Genomic DNA, 23,337 nt, shown 5'->3' on the forward strand with positions numbered 1-23,337 from the left:
CAAATTGCCTCTTTTCTCAGGTTGTCTCATATGTAAAATAGAAATAATAATTGTACCTGTCCTACAAGGTTGCTAAGAGGATCAAGTAAGGTTATATATGTTGAAATTTTGTAAAACTTAAAAAGCACTACTACTCGTACTACTATTATTACTACTATTACTAGTACTACTCTTCTTCTTCATTATTATTATTATTATTTCACTGTACCAGCTGTTCCAATCTCTATCTTTGGGGAAATATACTATATTAGATTATCATTCTTGTTTATAATTGATATATGTCCATGAAATCTGTGAAAAAGTAACAGCTGTTGAGCTGAAGTGAGGAAAATTGCTCACTGGGGACAATGAAAGTCCTTCCTTTTTCAAATGAACATTATAAGTGCTTATCTATATTGGTCAATGCATAAAAAGTACCTATTATTTTGATAAACAACTTTGTCATATGGGATATTTTGATTCTGTATTTTTTTTCCCCAAGTTTAGTTATCTGATGTATAGCCTTGACATTAGGAGAAAATGGTACTCCAAGTATCCAAGGATGAGATTATACCAACATTATTAAGTTAGGCTATTTATGTTAAGTTTTAAAAGAACTGACCTACCAATCTACATGTAAGACCAATAACAGCAACAGGAGTCTGTGCTGACTGAGAAATATCAAAAAGGTTATAGAGGAGTGTTTGGTTTTTATGATGTGCAAAGAGATCAAATTCATCCAGAATGAAGATCACAGGACAACTGGTAGTCCGGTCACCTAAGATTAAACCAGAGTTTAAAATGGAAAGATAAGTACATAAAACTTCTTTACATTTCCAAACTATTCATTAAAGGAATTTATAAACACATTTTAAAGGTCAATGAAAAACCATTAAAAAATGTTCCTGCAATGAACCAATAATAAACATACTATCAAAATTGGTGGCAAATATTTTGTTAAATAGTACCTTATTTTAAATTTAGAAGACAGATGTAGTTTTATTAATAGCTGTGTAGAAATCCATACTTTGATTTTTAAATATTGAGGTTATCTCTCAACTCAAAAAGAGGTGTGGGAGGCACCAATGTATGGATTATTGCATGTATTTTCAAACATTATTAATATGTATGATTTTGCTAAACTGCCCTTTTCTTTTTTTAAAGTTTTGTTATAAGAGATGGTTCACCAGGTAGAAGGAGCAAAATATATTTGATAATAAATGTAATGTAAAAATAAAAGCTATCAAAAGAAATGCACACACATATGTAGATATAAGTGTCTTGAGAAAATTGTCTCAATTTATCTTCCAAGCTGCATCTTATTGTTGCTTGTAATTACCTTTTTTTAAAGCTTCCAGAAGAAAAGAAAGATTTTCAGCAAAGGTTCCCTATAAGTGTTAAAAAAAAAAAAAAAAAAAAAAGATGAGAAGTCTAAAGAAAAGGTAAGAGAGAGAATATATCCCCTTAGACTTAATATATCTTTTTAATATGTCTGAAGAGACAGTCTGAAGTAATTGGTTAACACCAATAGAATATAATGAACCTTAACTTTCAACCAATTCCATAAAAAGACATAGAACATCATCATTTTGCATATATTAACTGGCTTGGTTAAAAACAATTATACAATGACATGATTAATTAGTTTTTTTAAAAGAAGTTAATTCAAGTCATTTTAGTGTTAACATCTCATCTGAAAAGAAGTGCTATGAAATGTGAAAGTTCTAGAAGTTCCCCTCTTCATCCTTGTAAATGGTAATATGTGACATTCTGGGGAATTTTGTAATTTTTCCTAAGCAAACCACATACTGAAAGAAACTGGTTAGAAGTCTAAGTGTTTTACAAACTTAAACTCTGTTCTTTACTTCATCAATATTGTTCCAAAATCTTGGCTCATTCTATACTTTGTGTAGACATGTCAGTATATTTCATACTCATTACTCATTAAAGCCAAACTATCTTGCTAGAGGATTGGCCGTGGCTTTCAAATAAGTTATAAGATGAAGAACTTTCTTCAAATATTAATCCTCAAATAGTATTTTCTCCTTAAAATATGTAATGAGTAATTTGTACAGGAAATCAAATATCTATTTGTATTTGGCTTATACCCAAAATATTTTTGCATGCCATTTCAGTATCATAGATAGGAATAAAAAGATGAGCAGATGTCTTATCCAGTTGCTGCAGTTTGTGGGTGGAGGCCTTGTTAATATATTCCTTTTTATCCTTTTAAAAGTTCATTAGTCTTTACTTCATTTATGTTGCTTAATTTAAAGAACCACAGCAAACAACTTTAAATTCCAGCAGAGGTAGGTGGGAAAGAGGAAAAATAAGTTCACTTCCTCTTTTCCTAACGAATATTACTGATAATAGAACAAATTATTAGCATTTCAGCTTTCCTTTTCCTTGCCATGATGAATGAGGTTGTAATAAGTAAGAAAACCAAACAAAAGGCAAAGAACAGTAAGGAGAAAGAAAATGAATAATCACTAACTGATCTACTTCTAAAGAATGAATAAAACTGATTATGCAACAATATAAAATTTTTTCACATACATTATTTAGTGTCAAATATGTATTTTAAGTCAAAATAATAATGAAATACAATCCCTATGTTTCCCAAATACATCAGATTTCTTAAATTTAAGCCTGTGGTAGTTTTGTTTTTTGATTTTTTAATAAAATAACAAATTTTATCTCATGTTAATTATTTCAAAATTACACCTCTACTCCTAAAATATTGACTGGCAGATGACTGATTTATCTAAAAGCAATTACAGGATGGATCATTTTTTTTTCAGTTAGATTTTCTGGAAGATTCTTGATTCAAATTAATTTAACTTTAAACTTTTTAATCTCCCAACAGTTTCCTACTTTGTCCAAAACCCAGAAATTAAAGATAAAAAGAAAAGCCACCAACAATGCTTAGTATTGAAGGCCTATATAAAAAAAAAAAAAACTTTTTTAGGAGATTATCTAAATATATTTTGTTGATATGCAAACTGAGGCCCAGAGAGATGGCTTTCCTGAGGCCATATTATCAATGTAATGTATATTTAAGCCAAAGTTTTGTAAATATTCTAGTTGCTATGTTAAAATAGAAATTTCATTAAAAAAAAAAAAAAAAAAAAAAAAAAAAAAAAAAACACAAATTCAGAGTTTTAATATCAAATATGTAGATGTGTCTATAATAATTGGCCAGAAGCAAAACCCAATTTGTAAACCCACCTCTAAACATCATAAATACACAGCGGAAATTCTACTTGAATATATTAAATTGCTACTTACAAAAATTTTATCGCCAACTACATTTTCCAGACATAATTGTTTTGTGATTTCCTTCAGAGCAATTTTATCATTGGTCTGCAGTAATCCTGAAATAAAATATTATTTTTTTAAAAGTTGCATTTCCTGGTTGTGTGAACCTAGGCAAGTAATTTAGCTCCAATTGCCTGGGGGGGGGGGGGGGGGGGAAATTGCACTTAATGTGGTACTTTTAAAAAATGATTAAAACCCAAGTTTTTAATGTTATTTAGCTGTCAGAAAAAAAAATTAATTTAAATAGTTTTTCTAACCTCTTCTTTTTATCAACAGTAAAAGCATTTGAGGTCTCTTCCAGTTCTAGATCTGATACAATTAAAGAAGTGAGATAAATATAGCAATTATTCCTAAAACACAGGTCTTAAACAATTTTCCTCTCTGCTTAATAAAATCTAGTGGCTCCTCATAATCTCTAGAATGAAATATGAACTCCTCTGTTTGGCATTAAAGCCATTTACAACTTAACATAAACCTATCTTTCAATCTTTATTATAAATTACTATCTTTCCTACATACCATTTCACCTCATAGTAATTTTCCTGAAGTAAGCCATACCATATTTTACTCCCTAGTCTCCTGCTTCACTTCCAATTTCTCAGAATCTTGAGGATCTTTCAGAGTTCAGTTCAACACCATTTCCAATATAAAGTCTCTCCTGAGCACAGCAGCTGCAAGTCTTTTATCCATCCATCCAATCTACCTACCTTCCTACCCACCTTAGATATACCCTTCTTTGAAAGTTGTTTTCCTTGAATACAATGTAAACTCCTTGGGTGCAAGGACGATTTCATTTTTGTCTCTCTATCTCCAGGACTTATCACAGGGTCAAGCACTTAGTAAATGTTTGTTGATGGAATTATTGATGTGCAACAAGGAGTTTTGTGTTTCAGGTTTTCCTCATTTATCTCATATTTTCTTGCTTAAGAAACGTTATAGTATGGACAAGTTGGTAAGGCAAATCTTGGAATTGTTTATAAAATCTGGAGTTCTAAATTATAACTATAAATACAAATTTACTACATAATAATCATACACTTACCATTTAGGTGAACTTGCAAAACATTTTCTCTCACTTGTTTTATTTCCATGAGTTCTTCCAAAGCTTGATTTAATATCTACCCCCCAAAAAACCCAAAAGAATCAGTACTTTACAAAATTTCTTGAACAAGATGACAGAATTAATGAGGTCTAAATATATAGGTTTATAAGACTAGTGTTATGAAGGCATACACATCCCATTTTCTAGTTTTAAAACTTCCTGATCAGCTAGCTTTCCATATTTTTAAGATGGCAACATATTTTATACTTAATATCTCACTTGACCCTGAAAACGGGCATATAAGGTAGATATTCCATATCACAATCCCCATTTTACAAATTAAAACAGTAAGCTGAGAGGTTAAATGACTTGGTCATTGTCACACAGCTAAAAAAAAGCAAAAGGCAGGATTCTGACCTTGGTCTCTGCAGACTCTTAAGTTTTTTATTCTTTATATAACAACTAGTGTTTGGGGTGGGGGGGAGGGGGGGAGGAAGAAGGGGGAAAGAAAGTCCTATAAGACAGGTTTAAATGCTCTGAAGAAAAAAAGATCAGTGGTTCTATAAACTCAAATCTAATCATATTTTTTTTAACTTCTATGGTATCAAATTACATTGCAGTCAATTTAAAGACAGAAAATATGTACTCGGAAAATTTTCAGCTACAAAACCATTAGAATGAATATCATCAGAATATAAACATTTATACAATATAGGCTTTATCATTAAATCCTAGCTCAAATTTTGTTTAATTTAGACATAACCTATTATTCTTAAATTCCTTCTCAAAGACCTATTCTGGAATAAATTCCTTCTCAAAGACCTATTCTGGAAGTGCAATATTACCCTGAATTTTGAAGGCTGCATCACTATGGTGGGTTCTACCAAACTAGAAAGGCTTTATGACTGGCCCAACGAAGGATTTCATGTCTCTTATCCAAGAACTAGCCTACTAGTTAAATTCAGAGAAGCTTCTCAGAAGTCTGCCTACAGCTACTTTCTTCTAGTATGTCTTGAGATAAAGTGAATAAAGATATAATGAAAAGAAAATTAAGTGGACTTGAAATCAACAAAACTCAAATGAAGACTAGGCTCTCTGCTCTCCTCTGTGATCATACACAAATCATGTTAGTTCTTTGACTTCTGTAAAATCAGGGACTAAACCTAAGTTCTTTCCAGCTTCAATTGCTATGATTCTATGAGTATTAAATTAGAAGAGCTATTGTCTGTATAGATACAGGGATTATTCATGCTGAAAAAATCCTTGATTCTTTTAAGATCATAACAAAACCATCTTTTGTACAAACAAACCTGTCCATTTCTCTCTATCCTTCCAGGACCAGGTTTAAAATACTATCACTTCCATTAAGTGACTATGTGCGTCTCGTATTATTCTTTCATATTATACAATGTTATATACCATGACTTCTTAAATTTTTTCCATTCGTGACCTCTTTTCTCCCAAAGAAATTTTTTCACCTTCCAATCTTGAATCTGAGCTGAAATGTTTCTGGCAGCGTTTGTGCATGTGCACAACAAAGTTCACATTGTTGTATGTTCAGAACCAAGTCTGCAGTGAAGTCATACAATGCAATATGGACAAGCACTGCCAGAACATCTTGGATTCATTACACAAATGATTTTGAATTAATTTTGGGTTGATGCATTCACAAACATTTTATCTTTATCATATCCATATTTTTCACCATTCCTATATTCAATTATGTGACTCCATGTAGGATTCATGTTAATAAGCTTTATCTTATGCTATCTTTTAACATTTCCTCAACTAACCTATGAGCTCCATAAAAGCAGGAGGTACAGCTTATTCTTTTGTAGACAAAAGTCTCATTTTCAATAAACAAGAGTTGAATTAGTGGGAAAATATTAAGAGATGCTGAAAAGATAAACTAAAATGCTGATCTTACTTCATGAGTTGATGCCAACTAAATAAAGTTTGTGTTAAAGATATCTGAGCTTACAGCACAAAATGATCATCAGCTGAAATTATCTGTTTTCATGACATAAAGAAAAATAAAAAAGGCTCATAGCAATGTAAACTGCTAACATCAGAAAAGATCTCTGTGAGTGGATTATAAGCTATGGAATATTTTACCTAATCAGAAAAGCTTTTGCTATTGGTCCAGAAACAGACAAAGTATGCAGTGTGAGAATCAATCTAGAATGTACAGTAAATTGATCACAAGGAAATTCTTTCCCCCCATGGTGAGCCACAAAACAGATGTGAGAATACCAACTGTTTCTACTATGGCAGAAGACGCTAATAATCACATAACTATTATACTGTCTACAAATGTATAGGCAATGTGGCTATTGATCAATAAGTATACTCCCAGAAGAACTGCACCATATCCAAAGTGATTCCAATTATAGAAATTGCTCCAGAAGACAATAAGAAGCTACACCTAATGGAGAATCAGTTTATAAATTCTCCTAGTGAAAGGAAATAAAGGTGTCTGGTTTAAGTGTAGCAAGACTGATCACTACAAAAGATTCTGGGTTCCTATGCCTTGTAATGTCTATGATTTTTGGGGAGGGAGGGAGAAAGGGGTTGGAAAGTAGAGAGGGGAGGCAGAGATGTAGAACTATAATTTCATCTTTGTGGAAACTTACATTGTAAAAATTTCCTCCACCACAAAAAAATCAGCAATTCTTTAATTTTACTGGAAACTTAAGTCCAAGTTATGTCTCTCTGATGTTAGAATACATTATCATTCCTCAGTTGCCATCATTACTGAGACTGAGTCCAGTCCATTAGATCTTTCAGATTCCTGAAGATAAACTGTCACGCCATCCCAACACACTAGTAAAGTATATTTTTTGAGCCCAATTGCAAGATTTTGTTTGTCTCTAATGTCATCACATCAGAAAAATCTCAATGTTCTAGGTTATCTAAATCTTTTTGAATACTAGTTTCCCCTAATTTGTCATATGTTAATCTGATTAGCATACCTTTTTCTGATTTGCATCACATAAAATAGCATAGAGTTTCTAGAATTCTCCAATAGAAACCCTTGTAAAAAAGCTGATATTGAACCATCAATGATTATTTTTTGTTCTAGAAAGTAAGGTCCCTACTATCCTTCCTATTTATCGTTAATTAGCAACATTACATTATCCCCTTTTCATTCTACCTTCAGTCCTCCCAATATTGTTAGGCACAAAAAAGAGAAGCAGATTTAAAGTGCCCACAGTTCTACTCTTTCTGTAATCACTAAATATCATCATTCCAATTTTGCTTCCTCCAAACAGTTAAAAAAAAAAAATCCATACTTATATATAACTTTCCTTATTAACCTTAACTGGTTAGCTCTAACAACCCTGGTACTATTTTTTTTAATAGTTTTTATTTATCAGATATATGCATGGGTAATTTTACAACATTGACAATTGCCAAACCTTTTGTTCTAATTTTTCTCCTCCTTCCCCCTGACCCAGATGGCAGGTTACCTGGTACTATTTTTATAGGACCATGCTGTATTTCTCTATTATTCTCTTTCACTGCCCATGTATTCGACCCTAATAACAAATCTTACAAACTTAAAATGGATGGCAAGTTCCCTGTATGCCACCTCAATTCTCTTTAAAACAATTGCCTCTTTTCATTCTCAAATATATTATTTCATATTATGAATTCAAAAATTAATTCTTGAGCACTTCCTACTCTTTCTGATCTGATTTCCTCTAAATATTTTTCAGTCTATAACATTTAAGCTTATCTTTTTTTTTTTTTTTTAACTCTTTGGGATTTCATAGTCTCAAATTTAAGATGCATATCAGAATATTTGTCTAGTGATCTTTTTTTGTTCTATCACAAATTCATGGCTGTGTTTGTCTCTGCTAAGAATTGATCTCCTTATTTTTCCCAGGTAGAAACCACAATAGCCATTCTTAGTCCTGATCACCATGGAAGCCTTGACCTGTTTAATTTCTGACCTTTGTATATTTGTCCCCTCCTCTGAGAATTCAACATTTTGGCAAAGAACATTTAATCGGTTTAGAGCACTGAGGGTTAGAGCTCCCAAGTTCAAGCGATCCACTAACCCCAGCTTCCTTGGTAATGGAGATTATAGGGATATGTCACCATAACCAGCTCACAAATTCTAAAAAATATTTTGATTACTGTCTGACTACTGGTCAGGATGCTATTACTATAGATGATTAAGAGCTAAATGTAAATTATTCATATATTGCAAACATATGTAATATGCATAGATTAAGACAAGTAAATTATATAAGCTAAATAAAGTGAAAATATAATTAAATGCTCACAATTATAAAATGTATTATTAATGCAGAATGGCTAAGGCGAAATCAGTCCTTCAAAAATGACCATGCCACAACTTGCAATAAGATTTGTGGGCACAATGACCACGTGATCATAAAAAATCCTTTAATTTGCTGTAGAAGTAAAAGAAGTAAAAGAATCTGTTAAACACAAACTATTTGTATACAACACATGTATTTTGTGAATACAAAGAAAAAGAATGACTTTGAGCTGTCTCCCAGTCAATCAGATGGAATAGGAGTATTAGCTATGTATTGAATTCCACCATAGGGGAAATGAATACATATACAACTTTGTCTCATTATGTTAATTCTTCCCTGACTTAAGGAAAATTAATTATAAAATAAGAATACCCAATCCACTTAGTTTGCTCACTATAGGAAGGAGTAAATATAAAGCGAACTTTATGAGAACTCTATGAAGAAAAAAAAGCAATTTAAAGACTAGATGAAGGGAGATACTACTTTGCCATGTGTTTTCTATATGTATGCCTCAATATGATTACATTCAAGTTAGAACTCACTCTCCCCTGAGCCCTCAGTGGAGAAGAAAGTGCCTTCAGTGAGAAGGGCTGGGGGAAAATATTTTTAATCAATAGTTCTTGACATACTTTCTGGCTATTAATGGAGAGCTCACTGGCTGGGGGGTTTGAGATTAACTGGCAGGGAAACTCCAATTTTATAAAGTTACAATTGAATTATAGAAGGAGTAATTACCTGCTCTATGAGGACTCAATTTGCCAATGCTAGCAAATATTGAAGAAAGTCATCCAGAGGGGGGGCACACAAACAAGAACACAATTCCAAATAAAAAATAGCAGAACATCTATTGAATGCTGTTAAATCTGGAAATTTAACCATAGATCAATACTTCCTATTATTAAGAACTTTTATGATTTTATATAGCAAGCTTTCTTAGACACACTTGGCAATGAAGTAAATAAGCTATGCAGTTAACTACTTAAAAGTTTTAATTAAGTGAAGATATAACTTAACACTGGTTTTTATTTGGGATTCTGTTCATTCATCACTGCTGCTTTAAAAACACTTTTTTTAAAAAACACAGATTTGTTTTAAGATTTTGCTTTTAGTTTTACTTTATTTTTGTCAGTGAAAGAGAAAATAACAAAATCCCACTGTAGCTTGATCTAAAATGAAAGCAGATTGATATGACTCATTTGCTTTTCTATATTAGTATTTTGTTATATGACTTAAAAGGTTTAATTATATGTTTGAATTCTTTACTAAATTTTTTAATAACATATACAAATTAATATCCATTAATACTGAAGGATTTCAAGTTACTTTTATATAACCTAAAATTTAATAATCAAAGAGTAAACCATCTTTTGTAGTTGGTAAAATCACGAAGCTTAAGGACACAATCTACTCAGTAAAATAATTTAAAGAGCCATAAAGAGTGCAATTTTACTAATAAAAAACTTGGAAATGCCCCTAACATAAATCTATTTTCCTGTTTCACACACATTTACATTTCTATTTTTATGATTTTATCCATTTTTATTGCAGGTTAATGAATTCAAACATTTATCATGCAGAGCAGAAATGTTCTATTTTTAAAAAAAAACAAATAATCTTTTTTGAAGATTCTGATACACACACACACACACGTCCATATCTATAAATGTCAGTACATATTTACATATAAAATACAGACACTATGCTAAGTGCTAGGGATACAAAGAAATGTAAAGAACATTCCCAGTACTCCATCTTCAAGAGTCACAATTTGACATGAGGGAAAATATGCAAATAAGAGGTTGGGGGGAGAGGGAAAGGGAGGAAGAAAGAGAGAAACAGAGAAAGACAGAGACAGACAGAGGGAGAGAATATATAGAAAAAAGTCACAAATGAGTATAATAAAAGAAACTGGTCAAGTCTTCATGTAAAAGGTGGTGTTTTAGCTAAGAATTGAAGGAAGCAAGGGAAAAAATCAAAAGGCAAAAATGAGGAGGGGGAGCATTTATGCATAGAAGACGGCCAGTAAAAATGCCTGGGATTTGGAAATGGAACTCTGATTCAAGGAATAGCAAGAAGGTTAATGTCATCAGATCAAAGAGTACATGGAAAGGAGTAAAGTGCAAGACTGAAATGGTAAAGAACAGGGGAGTGGAGAACAATGAGATGAGTAAAGATAAGCAAGGAATGGGATACTATGTTATCAAGGATTATGAAGATCAGAAGAGTCTATATTTGAAAACGAATTTGAAATGGGTAGCAAGGTGACAAAGTCAGACCTGCACTTTAGGAAAATCATGTTGGCAAGCTAATTGGATTGGGGGCAATCATGTGACAAGCATGCCAAACAACAAGCTATTATTATAGTTTTGGTGTGATGAGATGAAGAATGGCAACAAAGTTGTGGCAGTTATCAGAGGAGAGAACCAAGTTGTATTTGAGAGATGTTGTAAAGGTGAAACCACTAGCCTTTGGAAATAGATTGGATATGGGGGAATGAGGAATGAAAGAAAGTAAGGAGGCGTCCAGGTTGTAATCCTGAGCTATTGGAAGAATGGTGATATCCTTTACAGAAATAGGAAAGTTTAGAAAGGAGAAGGGTCTGGAGGGAAAGATAATTAATGTTTTAAACATGTTGGGTTTAATATGTCCACAGGATCTTAATGTCTTCTGAAATCTGTCCAAATCTAAAATATATATTTTTAATATAACCACTTCTTTTTCAGAATAATCTTATTTTTATAAAAACATGAAATGCTTTACAAATTTGCAAGTCATATTTGCACAGGGGCCACACTAATTTTTTCTACATCATTATAATTTCAGTTTATGTGCTACTGTTATGAGTAATTCTGAGCTTTTCAAATGACCAGGTTTATAATTATGCAAAAATGATATAGCATATGCAAGGACCCTCTCTGGAAAGTGTAAAGTAGTGAAGAATAAGGGAAAGACTTGGTTAAGGACCTGGAAAAATATCTTGTCATACATTTACCACAAGAGTTCAGTCCTTTACCATCTGCTATCTATCTACATCTAGACTGTAACATCCTTCCTACTCTCCCTAATTCAAGTCTCTATTCACTTCAGGCGATATTGGAGCCAAAATGGTTTTCTTTAAGGGAAAAAGTGACCATGTGATTCTTTTTCTCAGTCAACTCCAATGGCTCCCTCACTATGATGTTAGCTTTGTGAGAATAGACTGCTGCACTCATTTTGTGTAATTCCATCCAGTGCCTCGGAAAGTTTCTAGTGCACTAGAGACATTTAATAATAACAATAATAATTAGATCACAAAAAAGTTAGTGAATAAATGTTTTTTAAATGATTAAATTATGGTTTCAACAAATTATAAATATGTAGACAAAAACTTGCCTGTTATAAAACTAAACTTCCAATTGGACTCAGGCTAAACTACTAATATCATAATTCTGCATCTGCTAAACAAGATTTTTCACAATGCAAAATGTTTAGTTCTTGAAACTCTACTATACTGGGTCAGCTAGGTGGCACAGTGGATAGAGCACTAGCCTTGAATTCAGGAGGACCCGCGTTCAAATCTGGTCTCAGACACTTAGCACTTCCTAGCTGTGTGACGCTGGGTAAGTCACTTAACCCCAGCCTCAGGAAAACAAACAAACAAAAAAATCACTCTACTATATTTATCTCCAGACTATTTTCCTTAATGAAGAGATCCTATTCTTTGCTAACAAACAACTCAACAAATACTTAATAGATAAGTTACCAAGAGTGTAACAGAATGAAACACTGTGTTAGATATAAGTACAAACTATTGATTCTTACTCTTGAGATGCTTCAAACTTTCATTACAATTCAACTTTATGTCTAATAAGGAAAAAAGGGGCAGAAAAAATTCTAAACAGAAACCTTAGAAATTTCATTACTCAGCATATACCCAAAGGAGGTTACGGAAAAAAGACTCTATATATGTTAATTATTAGAATTAAACCCAACACTTTTTGTGATAGAATTTTAGTGGCAAAAAAATGGAAAAAGTAAATGTCCTTTGAATGAGCAATAGCTGAACAAATTATTGTAGAAGAATGTAATGGAATATTACATTATAAGAAATAAAAAGAAAGGCAAAAAAAGACTCAGGAACTGATAAAGCAGAGACAGGAAAACAATATACAAAATAACTTTAACAATTACAAATGAAGACAACCACCATGAAATAAGTGATATTTATTATCACTAACTTATAAACAAGCTTGTTCCAAATTAAGGATTTTTAAGAAAGTCTTCTGCAGGGCTGGAACTGGAAAAGGAGGTGGTTCACATGCATGGAGTTCTGAATAAAATGTCAGGCTTTTTTAATATTATAAATTCAACTGAATCCTTTTAATTTCTATTTATCAATTCTATTAATATCATCTGAACTACACACAGAATGTTAAATCTAATTCCCTTTCCATTTAACAATCTTTATTTAAAATGAAATTTTTTTACTTTCAGGTCCAAATTCTTTCCCTCCATCACTAATAATGCAAGAAAAATATAGTTCATTACTAATATGTATGGTCATGTAGAAGAAAGTCCAAAAAAAAAAAGAAAGAAAAAAGAAAATCTGCATTCGGAATCTGAGACAATGTTTTAATAAGAATCCTTTGGAATTGTGATTGTGTCCATCAGACTTCTTAAGCTTTTGGAGTTCACTTTTTATACAAAACATTCTCCTGGTTCTGTTTAATACACTTTATTTCAGTTTATACAAGTCTCCCAATGTTTTTTTCTGGTAGTTTTCCCTTCAACAATTCTTAAAACCTTAATAATATTGTGTCACATTCAAATAACAAAAACTTGTTTAGTTATTCTTCAGTTTGTGGGTATCCTTCTCAGTTTCTAATTCTTGGTTACTACAAAAAAAAAAAAAAAAAAAAAAAAACTGCTATAATTTTATAAATGAATAATGCCATGAATAACTTTTGTTGTTTTTGAGTTATAGGCCTAGCAGAGTTATCACTTGAGTCAAAGGGATAAGCTATTTAAGTAACTTTTTGAGCACAGTTTCAAATTGTGTTCCAGAATGCTTAGACCAGTTCCAAGGTGAATTTTAAAAGTCATCATGCCTCTCATTACTTTCTCTGTGAACAAAAGATAACTTGCCACATTCCCTCAAATATAATTTCTGGATTTCTAGCCAGTCTATCCTCCCTTTTCTTAACCTGCTACAGGTTTCCATTTTAGTCTAAAACTTTAGCCTCACAAAATAAGGATTATATTCCAGATATGCTGTGTCTAGTGAAAAGTACATACAATGAAACTTTTCAACCCCCAAGTAGGACAATGTTTTTTAAACAATCTGTGAACTCTTCTTTCTCCCAAGTTCAATCTATCACAGAATGACTAAGGGACTGAACTCCTTGAGGAAATAGAAAAAATGACCTGAAGGCTGCTATATAATAGCCTCTACTATTTGGACTAGGTGGAAAGTTTTCATACTGTGAGCTTCAAAAAAGAGATGTTAAATATTAACATTTATAAAGGAAAAGTCAAGAAGTGGCAATGAGATCAGGAAATATCCACCCACCTAGTAAATACTAGAGTATCTGGATAACGGTATAGACAGTAATAAAAAAGATATAGTGTCAAGAGGGCAAAGCTAGGTCTCACAGAGCACTGGTATATGTAAGGACTGAGAAAAAATGATGAAGGGAAAGCTTGTATACTATGGAATGGGAATTCCAAAAAACAGTGGAAAGCCTGCAAAGCATGAAAGTGGTACTAAAAGTCAACATAATCTATTCCCACTTGTCTTCTCCCACAAATTACAACTCAGTCATCTATATCTAGTCATGCCATCACTTCTAGCATTTTCCTTTTCTTCAATAACTCTCTTCCCACACATGCTTAAATCTACATTTAGAGATTCAGAACCACCTGGATGTCTTCTTGATTTTCTGGTATACCATGTATCCAAATAAATTTCTAAGGTTTATTGATTCTGTCTCTACATCTTTCATACTCCACTTTCTAATAACATAGGATCAGTCTTAATTTAGGCCTCTATGATCACTCAACTGGACCTGTGATATCAAAACACAATTACTTCTAGAGAGAGAATACATATTACTTCTCTCATTGGTATATGTATCACATACTTCTATGCTTTAATCATATTAAAAAAAAAAAAAAAAAAAGTAAATACCACTCTTGGCCAGACACTGCACTAGTCAGTACAATAACTGTCTAAATAGCAAAAAGGAACACTGGAACCAAAAAGTCCCCTTTATTTGGTCATTACTAGGTTTCAGGGATATAAAATACAAGTTTTCATTAGGATTAAGACTATATGCGACAGCACAATAGCACCATCTAGGAAAAAAACTGACAATAACATTTTTTTTCTGGATCTAGGAAAAGATATGTACTATTTTCACATAACACATTTCACATCCCATGATGGGGTGGGGGTATGGCAGAGGGATAATAGTAAAAGGTAGGGAGAAGAGCAAATTTAGAAATATGAATGTAACAAAATGATAGAGACAAGAAAATTAATGCTCTTTACTTACTGGGGAACAACACCTTGAACAAACAGTAGAGATGAGCAGAATAAACATTTATATAGTGCCTATTACAATGGTAAATACAGTAAACAGATTTTCACTGACTTCCATGTAATAAACTGGCCAAATAAAGACATTAAGCTTAAGATATACATTTATACAATTTTTCAAAATATTTTCCCACCAATTCCATGAAACCAGTAGAATTTTATTAAATAAAGGCCTATTAAGCAGAACTAGAATTTGAATCCAGGCTTCCTAATCAAAACTCCACTATTTTTCTGCTATATTATACTCCTATTTTTTGCTTCTTGTCAAATGGATAGATCTTTTTTAAAGTACTTTCTGAATTGTTCATATAGCATAATTTGGATTACCAAGGAAGTCTAAAAGAACTAAACAAATAGGAAATAGGGAGAAAAAAAAAGATTGCTTTCTGAAATTATTTTCTACTATTCTAATAGAAATGAGCTAACAAGTTAAGCCTTGGGATTGAATATAACAATATTAAACAATAAGAGTTAAGAACAATGAGCTAAATGACCTAAACCATAGGCAAAAAAGTAGTGAAGGACTCTTTCTTATTCCAGAAAGTACAGGGGCAAGGAACCAGGATTCCGTAGAAGGAAACAGGCTCAAATAAGACTACACAACAAACAAATTAGGAATAAGAAGGAATTATCCAGACTATCATAAAAACTGGGAAGAAATCAAAGTTGTAAAGGAAAGAAGACCATGAAAACTATAATTAGTTTGGATTTGTTATTATATGGACAAAATGAGATTTTAAAGTTGCAATTTTTGTAGTGGCAAGAAACTGGAAAGTGAATGGATGCCCATCAATTGGAAAATGGCTAATAAATTATGTTGTATGAATGTTATAGATTATTGTTCTGTAAGAAATGACCAGCAGGATGATTTTAGAGAGGCCCGGAGAGACTTACATGAACTGATGCTAAGTGAAACGAGCAGAACCAGGAGATCATTACACATGGCAACAACTAGATTATAAGATGATCAGTCCTGATGGACGTGGCTCTCTTCAACAATGAGATGATTCAAACCAGTTCCAATTATTCAGTCATGAAGAGAGCCATCTACAATACAGAGAAAGGACCATGGAAACTAAGTGTGGTTCACAGCATTGCATTTTCACTCTTTTTGTTGTAGTTTACTTGCATTTTATTTTGCTTCTCTGTCTCTCTCTCTCTCCTTTTTTTTTTTTTACTGGTCTAATTTGATTTTTCTTGTGCGGCATGATAATTATATATATATATATATATATATATATATGTATATATATATATATATATATATATATATATATATATACATATATATATATATATATATATATATATGCATATACTGGATTCAACATTATTTCTACCATGTTTAACATATATTGGACTACTTGGCATCTAGGGGAGAGTATGGGGGAAGGGAGGAAAAATTAGAACACAAGATTTTACAAGGGCTAATGTTGAAGAATTGTTCACACATGTTTTGAAAAATAAAAAGCTTAAATAAAGAAAAAAAATAAAGTTGAAAGTTTATGTGGAAGATATCATAATAGAAGTTTCACAATGATAAAATAAGAGCACTAGATCTTTTGTTTCCCTTGCACATGCCACACATAATAATAATAATAATGACATCTCAAATTTATATAGTGTTTTAAAGGTTTACAAAACAATTTTCTTCCTAACAACCCTTTAGCTAGTTAATAAAAGTAATATTACAATTATCTGAGATCCACTTTATTAGAAAGGACCATGGACTCTTTAATAAAGTGTCATTGGCTTATTATTCTCTACAAGGGGATAAGAGTCTAAAGTACTAGAACAGCTATCTTATAGCTTCTAGATCCTAATTAGTACAAAAAAAAGAGTAATAGTTGAATTCAAATTCCAGCTACATATTTCTGGTGTGTTGAAACAAATTACTATACTTTACATAATTATAACCTTCAACTAGTAAGAATTTGAATATATATAATGCCTTTATGAGTTTCAATATTGGTATTACTTGGACCTCACTACAGAAGAAAGTAGATGTTTAAGAAAGATGCTATGGAGATAGAATAATAAGGATGTCACTGAACAGATCTGTGAAGTAAGAAATTGAGGAGCTGAGGTGACTGAAATTTCAAACCTAAATGCCTTTCTAAGCATTTGGTAGTACTGTGAACAAAAACGTAGGAAGGTGGAGAGTTGGATATAAAGCCTATTTCTGTTCTAGATATGTATATGGCTATCATAAAATATTCTTGTTTGAATAAGGAACAAAAAATATGAATTAATTTAAAGAATCACGGGAAGTTATATATAAACTTCTGCAAAGCCCATAGAATAATACTTACAAAAACCATATTATGTAAATAAAAATAATACTGATAAACAACAAAGTTCTTATCAGAAACAATGACCAATGTTGGTCTGTATGTTGAATCCAAAGTAGGGCATCTACTGAAAGTTTGAAAGTACACTGTGTATATCTATTCTTGGATTTCATTGTTACAAACCCAAGTCCTTATTGGTGTGCATCCCATGAACAGTCAGGCCAATAGACAATTAGCTCAAAGCAAAGAAGTTTAATCGAATTGAACTTATATAAATTATTCCTCTCATAAAACAGAGATGCATTTTCCCACTAATACACAATCTGTAGAAAGAATGGGCACATACATAAGAATAGAATAGCACTGAAAAGGCAGAAGAGAACATATATACTCCCTATCCATTTTCCCTTAAGAGCTCCAGGGAAACTACTTAGTAGCTTTTCTTATAGCCAGTAGGAAAAGAAGAAAAATAAACCCCCATTCCCCTACACTAGAGACTCTGATCTATAAATGAATTCTCCAATTAAATATATTTAAAGATCACCTACTAAGGGACACTTTCTAACTCAAAGTTTCTACACTTCCTAAACTGGTAACACTTCATTCTTTTTGTGACTATATTTGGGTGTATTAACTACATCATTTTAGGAAATCACCTGTCTAGACCAAAAACAGGAAAAAACATCATATCTTGGAAGAATCCTTAAGTCATATAAACTCTAAAACACAATTTCCAATTTTAAAAATGAAAATTACTCACTTTTATTACATTATTTAAACTTTCAACATTTAAAGAATTTTTAAGATTCAAGTAGATCATTTAGAAAGTGCCACTTATTGAAGCCCACATTATTAGATTTTATAAATATGTAGATAAGAAAGAAAAAAAAAAAAAGCAAGAAGCAAGATTTGTTAAACAAAAGATTCAGAGACAATAGATTACCTTCAGTCTTCTTGTTATAACTTTTCTTTCTCAATAACAATGGTTTCTCTGAACAAAACCTCCCATCTTTAGACTATGAGCATGACTGCTAGATGTCCCTGATATATGGGATACTCTCTTTCCTTGTCTCAACATTCTGAATTCCCTGGTTTCCTTCAAACTCCAGCCAAAATCTTACCATCTAGAGGAAGATTGTCCTTGTCTCCCCCTCCCTATGATTGCTCTTTTCAATTTATCCTACACACAAAGCTTGTTTGTATGCTGTCTCCTTCATTACACATTACTGCCACAGCACAGTGCATTACACAAGGGGACCTTTATGAAAATTCTTGATTTATGCAGCATAAGTAAAATATGGTACCTGTCTTTAATTATCCTCAGTTACTAAGCAGGAATATAATGACTTTTAAAATCAGGCTACAGTTGAGATTTTCCTTCAAGAATAATATCAAAATTTGAAAGACAAAGTAAAAGAAATTTTTAATTTAAAAATTAGTTATTATCAAAATTCAAATTTATGTTTGTTACCTGGAACCCAGTACACTGTGTCCCACTGATTCCATATTATATATAAATGGTGGATAGTTTCCAGGCCATTCTATAGAATGCTATTTAATACCTATTTTAGCAAAAGTATCATACATTTCAAAGGAAAAACATTAAGATTGTTGTTAGAAAGTTAAAAAAGAAAAACAAGCAAAATGAAAGAGATACAAAAACAAATTTAATCATAAGATAAGAAATGATGAAATCGGAGGCGAGTCATAGTTGAGTCTAAAGAGTAATGAAAAGATGACAGTATTAAGACCTAAAGGAGTCCTGTTTCTCCACAAGCACCCCAGTAAAGCTCTAAAGATGCACCAGAAAGAACTGTAATAAGGGAAATATGTATACATTCTAAGACTCCAGAGAAAATGCTATAGTACTGCTAGATAGAGATAAGCCAAGGTTGGCAGAGGCAAAGCACATAGGCAGGGTAGACTGGGAACATGGGACAAGGCCAAACCAATACCTAGACCCAAGAAGCAAAATATCTATCTAACCAGTTTAGGCCCACATGTTATGTATACACATGTGTATAAATAAATATATTTCTATATATTTATGTGTATATGTGTGTGTGTATACACACACATCCACAATACAGAACATGGCTTAAATGGAATAGTCCAATGCAAACACAAATAACCAATTTCAATTTAATAAACATTATTAATAATCTATGATGTACTGAGAACAAGAAATATGAAAAAGAGGTAAAAGACAGTCCCTGGACTCAATTAATTTACAATCTAATGGGAAAAGACATCATGCAAACAAATATATACAAGACAAGTTATATACAACCTAAACAGGAAATAATTAAAATAAGGAAAGTACTGGAATAAAGAGGAAGTAGGGAAGATTTCCTGAAAGGCAGGATTTTAGTTGGGACTTAAAAGTAGGTACAGACATTAACAGTTGGAAGTTAAGGAAGTAAAGTGTTTCAAGCTTGGAGAAGAGCCAAAAAATATCTGGAGTTCAACAAAACATAAATAGAAGAATTATCAGCATAAAGATGGTAATTAAATCCATGGGAATTGATAAGATTACCAAAGAAGGGGAAGAGAAAGAGAACATTGGAACAGAGCCTTGAGAGGGCTATCTACAGACAGATGGTATGATCTGGAAGAGGATCCAGAAAAGGAAACAGAGAAGGGGCAATGAGATAGGAAGGAAGAAATCAGGAGAAAGGAGAGGTGTTCTGAAAACCTACAAAAGAGAATATCAAGGAACAGAACATGAACAATACTGTCAAAAGTTGCAAAGAGATCAAAGAGAATAAAGACGGGGGGAAAAAGGCCACTGGACTTGGAAATTAGGAGAGCATCAGTAACTTTGGAAAGAGAAGTTTCAGTGGAATAATATCAGAAGTCACATTATAAAGGAATAAGAAGAGAGTGAGAAGGGGAAAGCACAGGTATCTACTGGAAATGCTTTTTGGGGAGTTTAGCTACAAAGGACAGAAGAAAACTAGGATAACAGATGGAAATATAAAGACATAAGCTATGTTTGTAAACAGCACAATAGAAGAAGAGATGGAAAGAGCAGGAATGTTTGAAGAGACATTTTGTTAAAGACAGGATAGTATGGAATAAAAAAATGATAGCAATTAAATATTTGCAAGTCATGTAGTGTAAAACTTTCAAAGTATCAATTTATCAAAACAGGACAATGTATCAAAAGTTGAGGAAGTAAGATATGCTCATATATAAGAAGCTCCAATCTATGGACTGGGAAGAAAAAACTCAAATCAATATTTACCATAGTCTTTCCTGATCCTCTTGGTCCAATAATTAATGCAGAGTTACTTTCTCCATGAATAGCTGTTCGTTTTAGCAGTTCAATTAAATGCCTGAAATTATAAAAGATAAAAATAAAGACCTATCAAGTGTGTGTGTGTGTGTGTGTATATACATATACATATATGTATATACACACACACACATTTAAAAAAAAAAAAAAACACACACTCATAAACCCCAAACAATTTAAATGGAAATGTAATTTTAGCCTCAATACTTCTTATACTAAACAGAGGGAGGAAAAGTAGTATTAAAGTTCTTAGCAGTGACCAAGACAAGAAAATTTTGATTTCTTCTAATCAAAAGTATAAAAATAAGTCATGTGTAAGGCTACCAATGCTTGTCTTACTTGTATTGTGCTTGGACTCCAAAAAGGTTACCCTTGGGAATCTGATGACAAAATCTTTCACGTAAAATTCTCTGCACCTATAAAATAGCAGGGAAAGTTAAAATATAGTTTTGTCTGCAAATAAAATTTTGAAATATACTGAGAAAATGAGTACCAGAATTAGGTACCAATAATTCTATTTTTAGCCATAAGCAAGTCAATAACCCTCTATAAACTTATTTATTTAATTTGCAAAATAGTGTAAATGATTGGTAAAATTTGCTATTTTAAAATACTGTGATGTACTTTACACTTCCAAACCTTCCTAATTTCCAATAAACCTGCGCTAATAATCATGACGCTAGTTCCCCCTTTTCTGAACTTAGTCTAAAATTTTGATGTTCTAACAGATACATTATGGAAATCCCTGAGGCAGAAGTACAAAATGATAAAATCAAAAAGAGAAACAATATTCTTTCCATTCAAACATTATCAACCAAATGAATATGGCTGGCAATGTAGAGGTAGACTACAAAGTTATGCTGGTATAAATTAATCACTGAATATATGACTTTGCTTTACAAACACATTAGTATGCCAACCACATGTCTATGAAACTATAAAATAGTTTCATAGTTTAAAAAAGAGCATATTACATCCTTATACAGTTTAAATTTATCAAGATGAATGACCACTCATCTAATATTCCATGCAAAGAGGCCAATAAAGTTCAAGCCTGGTCCAAGGTAAGATTTTTTTATTCCATTCCAGTCAATACTATCATCAATAATCAGTGTACGAAAAGAAAGGAGACTTTCCAAGACTGATCAGTGGCAAGGGCACAAAAGGCATTTTTTAATTTTTTAATTTTTTTAAAATTAAATTTTTTAAAATAGATTTTGGCAATTAGAGCTGCATGCATGCACGTGCGCGCGCGCACACACACACACACACACACACACACACACACACACACGAGAATAAAACAATTGAGTTTCAGAACTAGACTCCAATCCCTCACCCAATGTAAAACTTTTCAATTTTCAGTTATAAGGAGCTGAGGATAAAAATATTATCACTAGTTAATAATAATGATAAAAAAAAATCACTAAAAACGTTTTACCAAATTTTTAAATTAAAATTTAATTATCAATTCACTTTTAAACCACATTTTTCTAACATATTTACAAGCCTCTCCCTCCCAGAGAAGTATTTTTTTGTAACCAAAATAAAAGGGATTAGGGGAAGGGGAATTTAGTTTGATATAACTGATTAGGAAATTATCAAACCCTGACAGTATGCAGATTTCCACATCTATACTCCCCATACTTAGGTACAGAAAGTGGGAAAGTACTTTTGTTCTTTAATCCTTTGGATTTAAATTTAGTAATTATAATTTCACAGAACAGAGTTTTAATTTCTTTTCATTTATGTTATTTAACCATTGTGTATAATATTTTCATGGTTCTCATTACTTGAGTGCATCAACAATTCATACAAATTTTCCCAAGCTTCTCTGTATTAAATCATGTTAATAATTTTCCCCCAATATGTATTCTGTTAAAATTGATGTTCTACAATTTGTTTTAACTTCCCTTATGAATGGGGAAATGCTATTCCAGTTATTTAATTACATAAAATTATGACTTAAAAAAAAATTAATCTTCTTGGAAGTATGTGCCTAATAGTGAAATGTTAGACTCAAAGAATATGCACATTTTAAGCACTTTCTTTGCAATTAAAATTCCAAATTGCTTTCCAGGATGACTACACATAAGCAATTTCTAATCTCTATATATTACCAACAAAACTTCCATTTTAGGAAGAAAATTTATGATAAAAGTGTGTCAAAGTAATTTAAAAGATCATGTTCATTTAATAAAAGGGATAGAGAAAGGGACTACAGAAATAATAATAATAGCTAGCATTTATGTAATACTTTAAGACTTCCAAACCTCTTAAAAATCACATTTTATCCTTACAATAACTCTGGAAAGTAGGTACTATTATTATTCGTTTAAAGATGAGGAAACTGAAGAAGAGATTAAGTGATCTGTCCAGAATTGAACAGCTTAATCTCTATGGAACAATTAGAACTCAGTTCTTCTGGACTCCAAGGTTCAGCATTCTAACTACAATGCCAATTACTTGCCTCTGAATGACTCTGAGAATAGGGAAAGAATTATGATTTGACTGGCACAAGTAAGAAACTCTCTCTACCAATG

At 31.9% G+C, this 23,337-nt stretch overlaps 1 protein-coding gene and 1 non-coding gene across 12 annotated transcripts in view; both read right to left on the reverse strand.

The window, feature by feature from the left end:
• The window catches only part of ORC4 (origin recognition complex subunit 4), a 73,862-nt gene that overhangs the window by 18,191 nt on the left and 32,334 nt on the right, over window positions 1–23,337 (reverse strand). For 9 of the 11 annotated variants that reach the window (XM_074302131.1, XM_074302129.1, XM_074302132.1 and 6 more), the window contains exons 3-8: window positions 21,134–21,210; window positions 20,744–20,834; window positions 4,340–4,415; window positions 3,268–3,353; window positions 1,319–1,367; window positions 606–757 (exon numbers count right to left, since the gene is read on the reverse strand). In XM_074302131.1, coding sequence (XP_074158232.1) covers window positions 606–757; window positions 1,319–1,367; window positions 3,268–3,353; window positions 4,340–4,415; window positions 20,744–20,834; window positions 21,134–21,210 — 531 coding nt within the window. Of the gene's footprint in view, window positions 1–605; window positions 758–1,318; window positions 1,368–3,267; window positions 3,354–4,339; window positions 4,416–16,099; window positions 16,253–20,743; window positions 20,835–21,133; window positions 21,211–23,337 lie in introns of all 11 variants that reach the window. The other 2 variants (XM_074302133.1, XM_074302130.1) reach the window with 1 other exon arrangement.
• Window positions 11,369–11,475, reverse strand: LOC141565204 (U6 spliceosomal RNA). Its single transcript, XR_012488888.1, has one exon. It is a non-coding gene; the product is annotated as a U6 spliceosomal RNA (small nuclear RNA).

Source organism: Sminthopsis crassicaudata, chromosome 3, assembly GCF_048593235.1.
Source record: "Sminthopsis crassicaudata isolate SCR6 chromosome 3, ASM4859323v1, whole genome shotgun sequence".
In the NCBI taxonomy this organism is placed as follows: domain Eukaryota; kingdom Metazoa; phylum Chordata; class Mammalia; order Dasyuromorphia; family Dasyuridae; genus Sminthopsis; species Sminthopsis crassicaudata.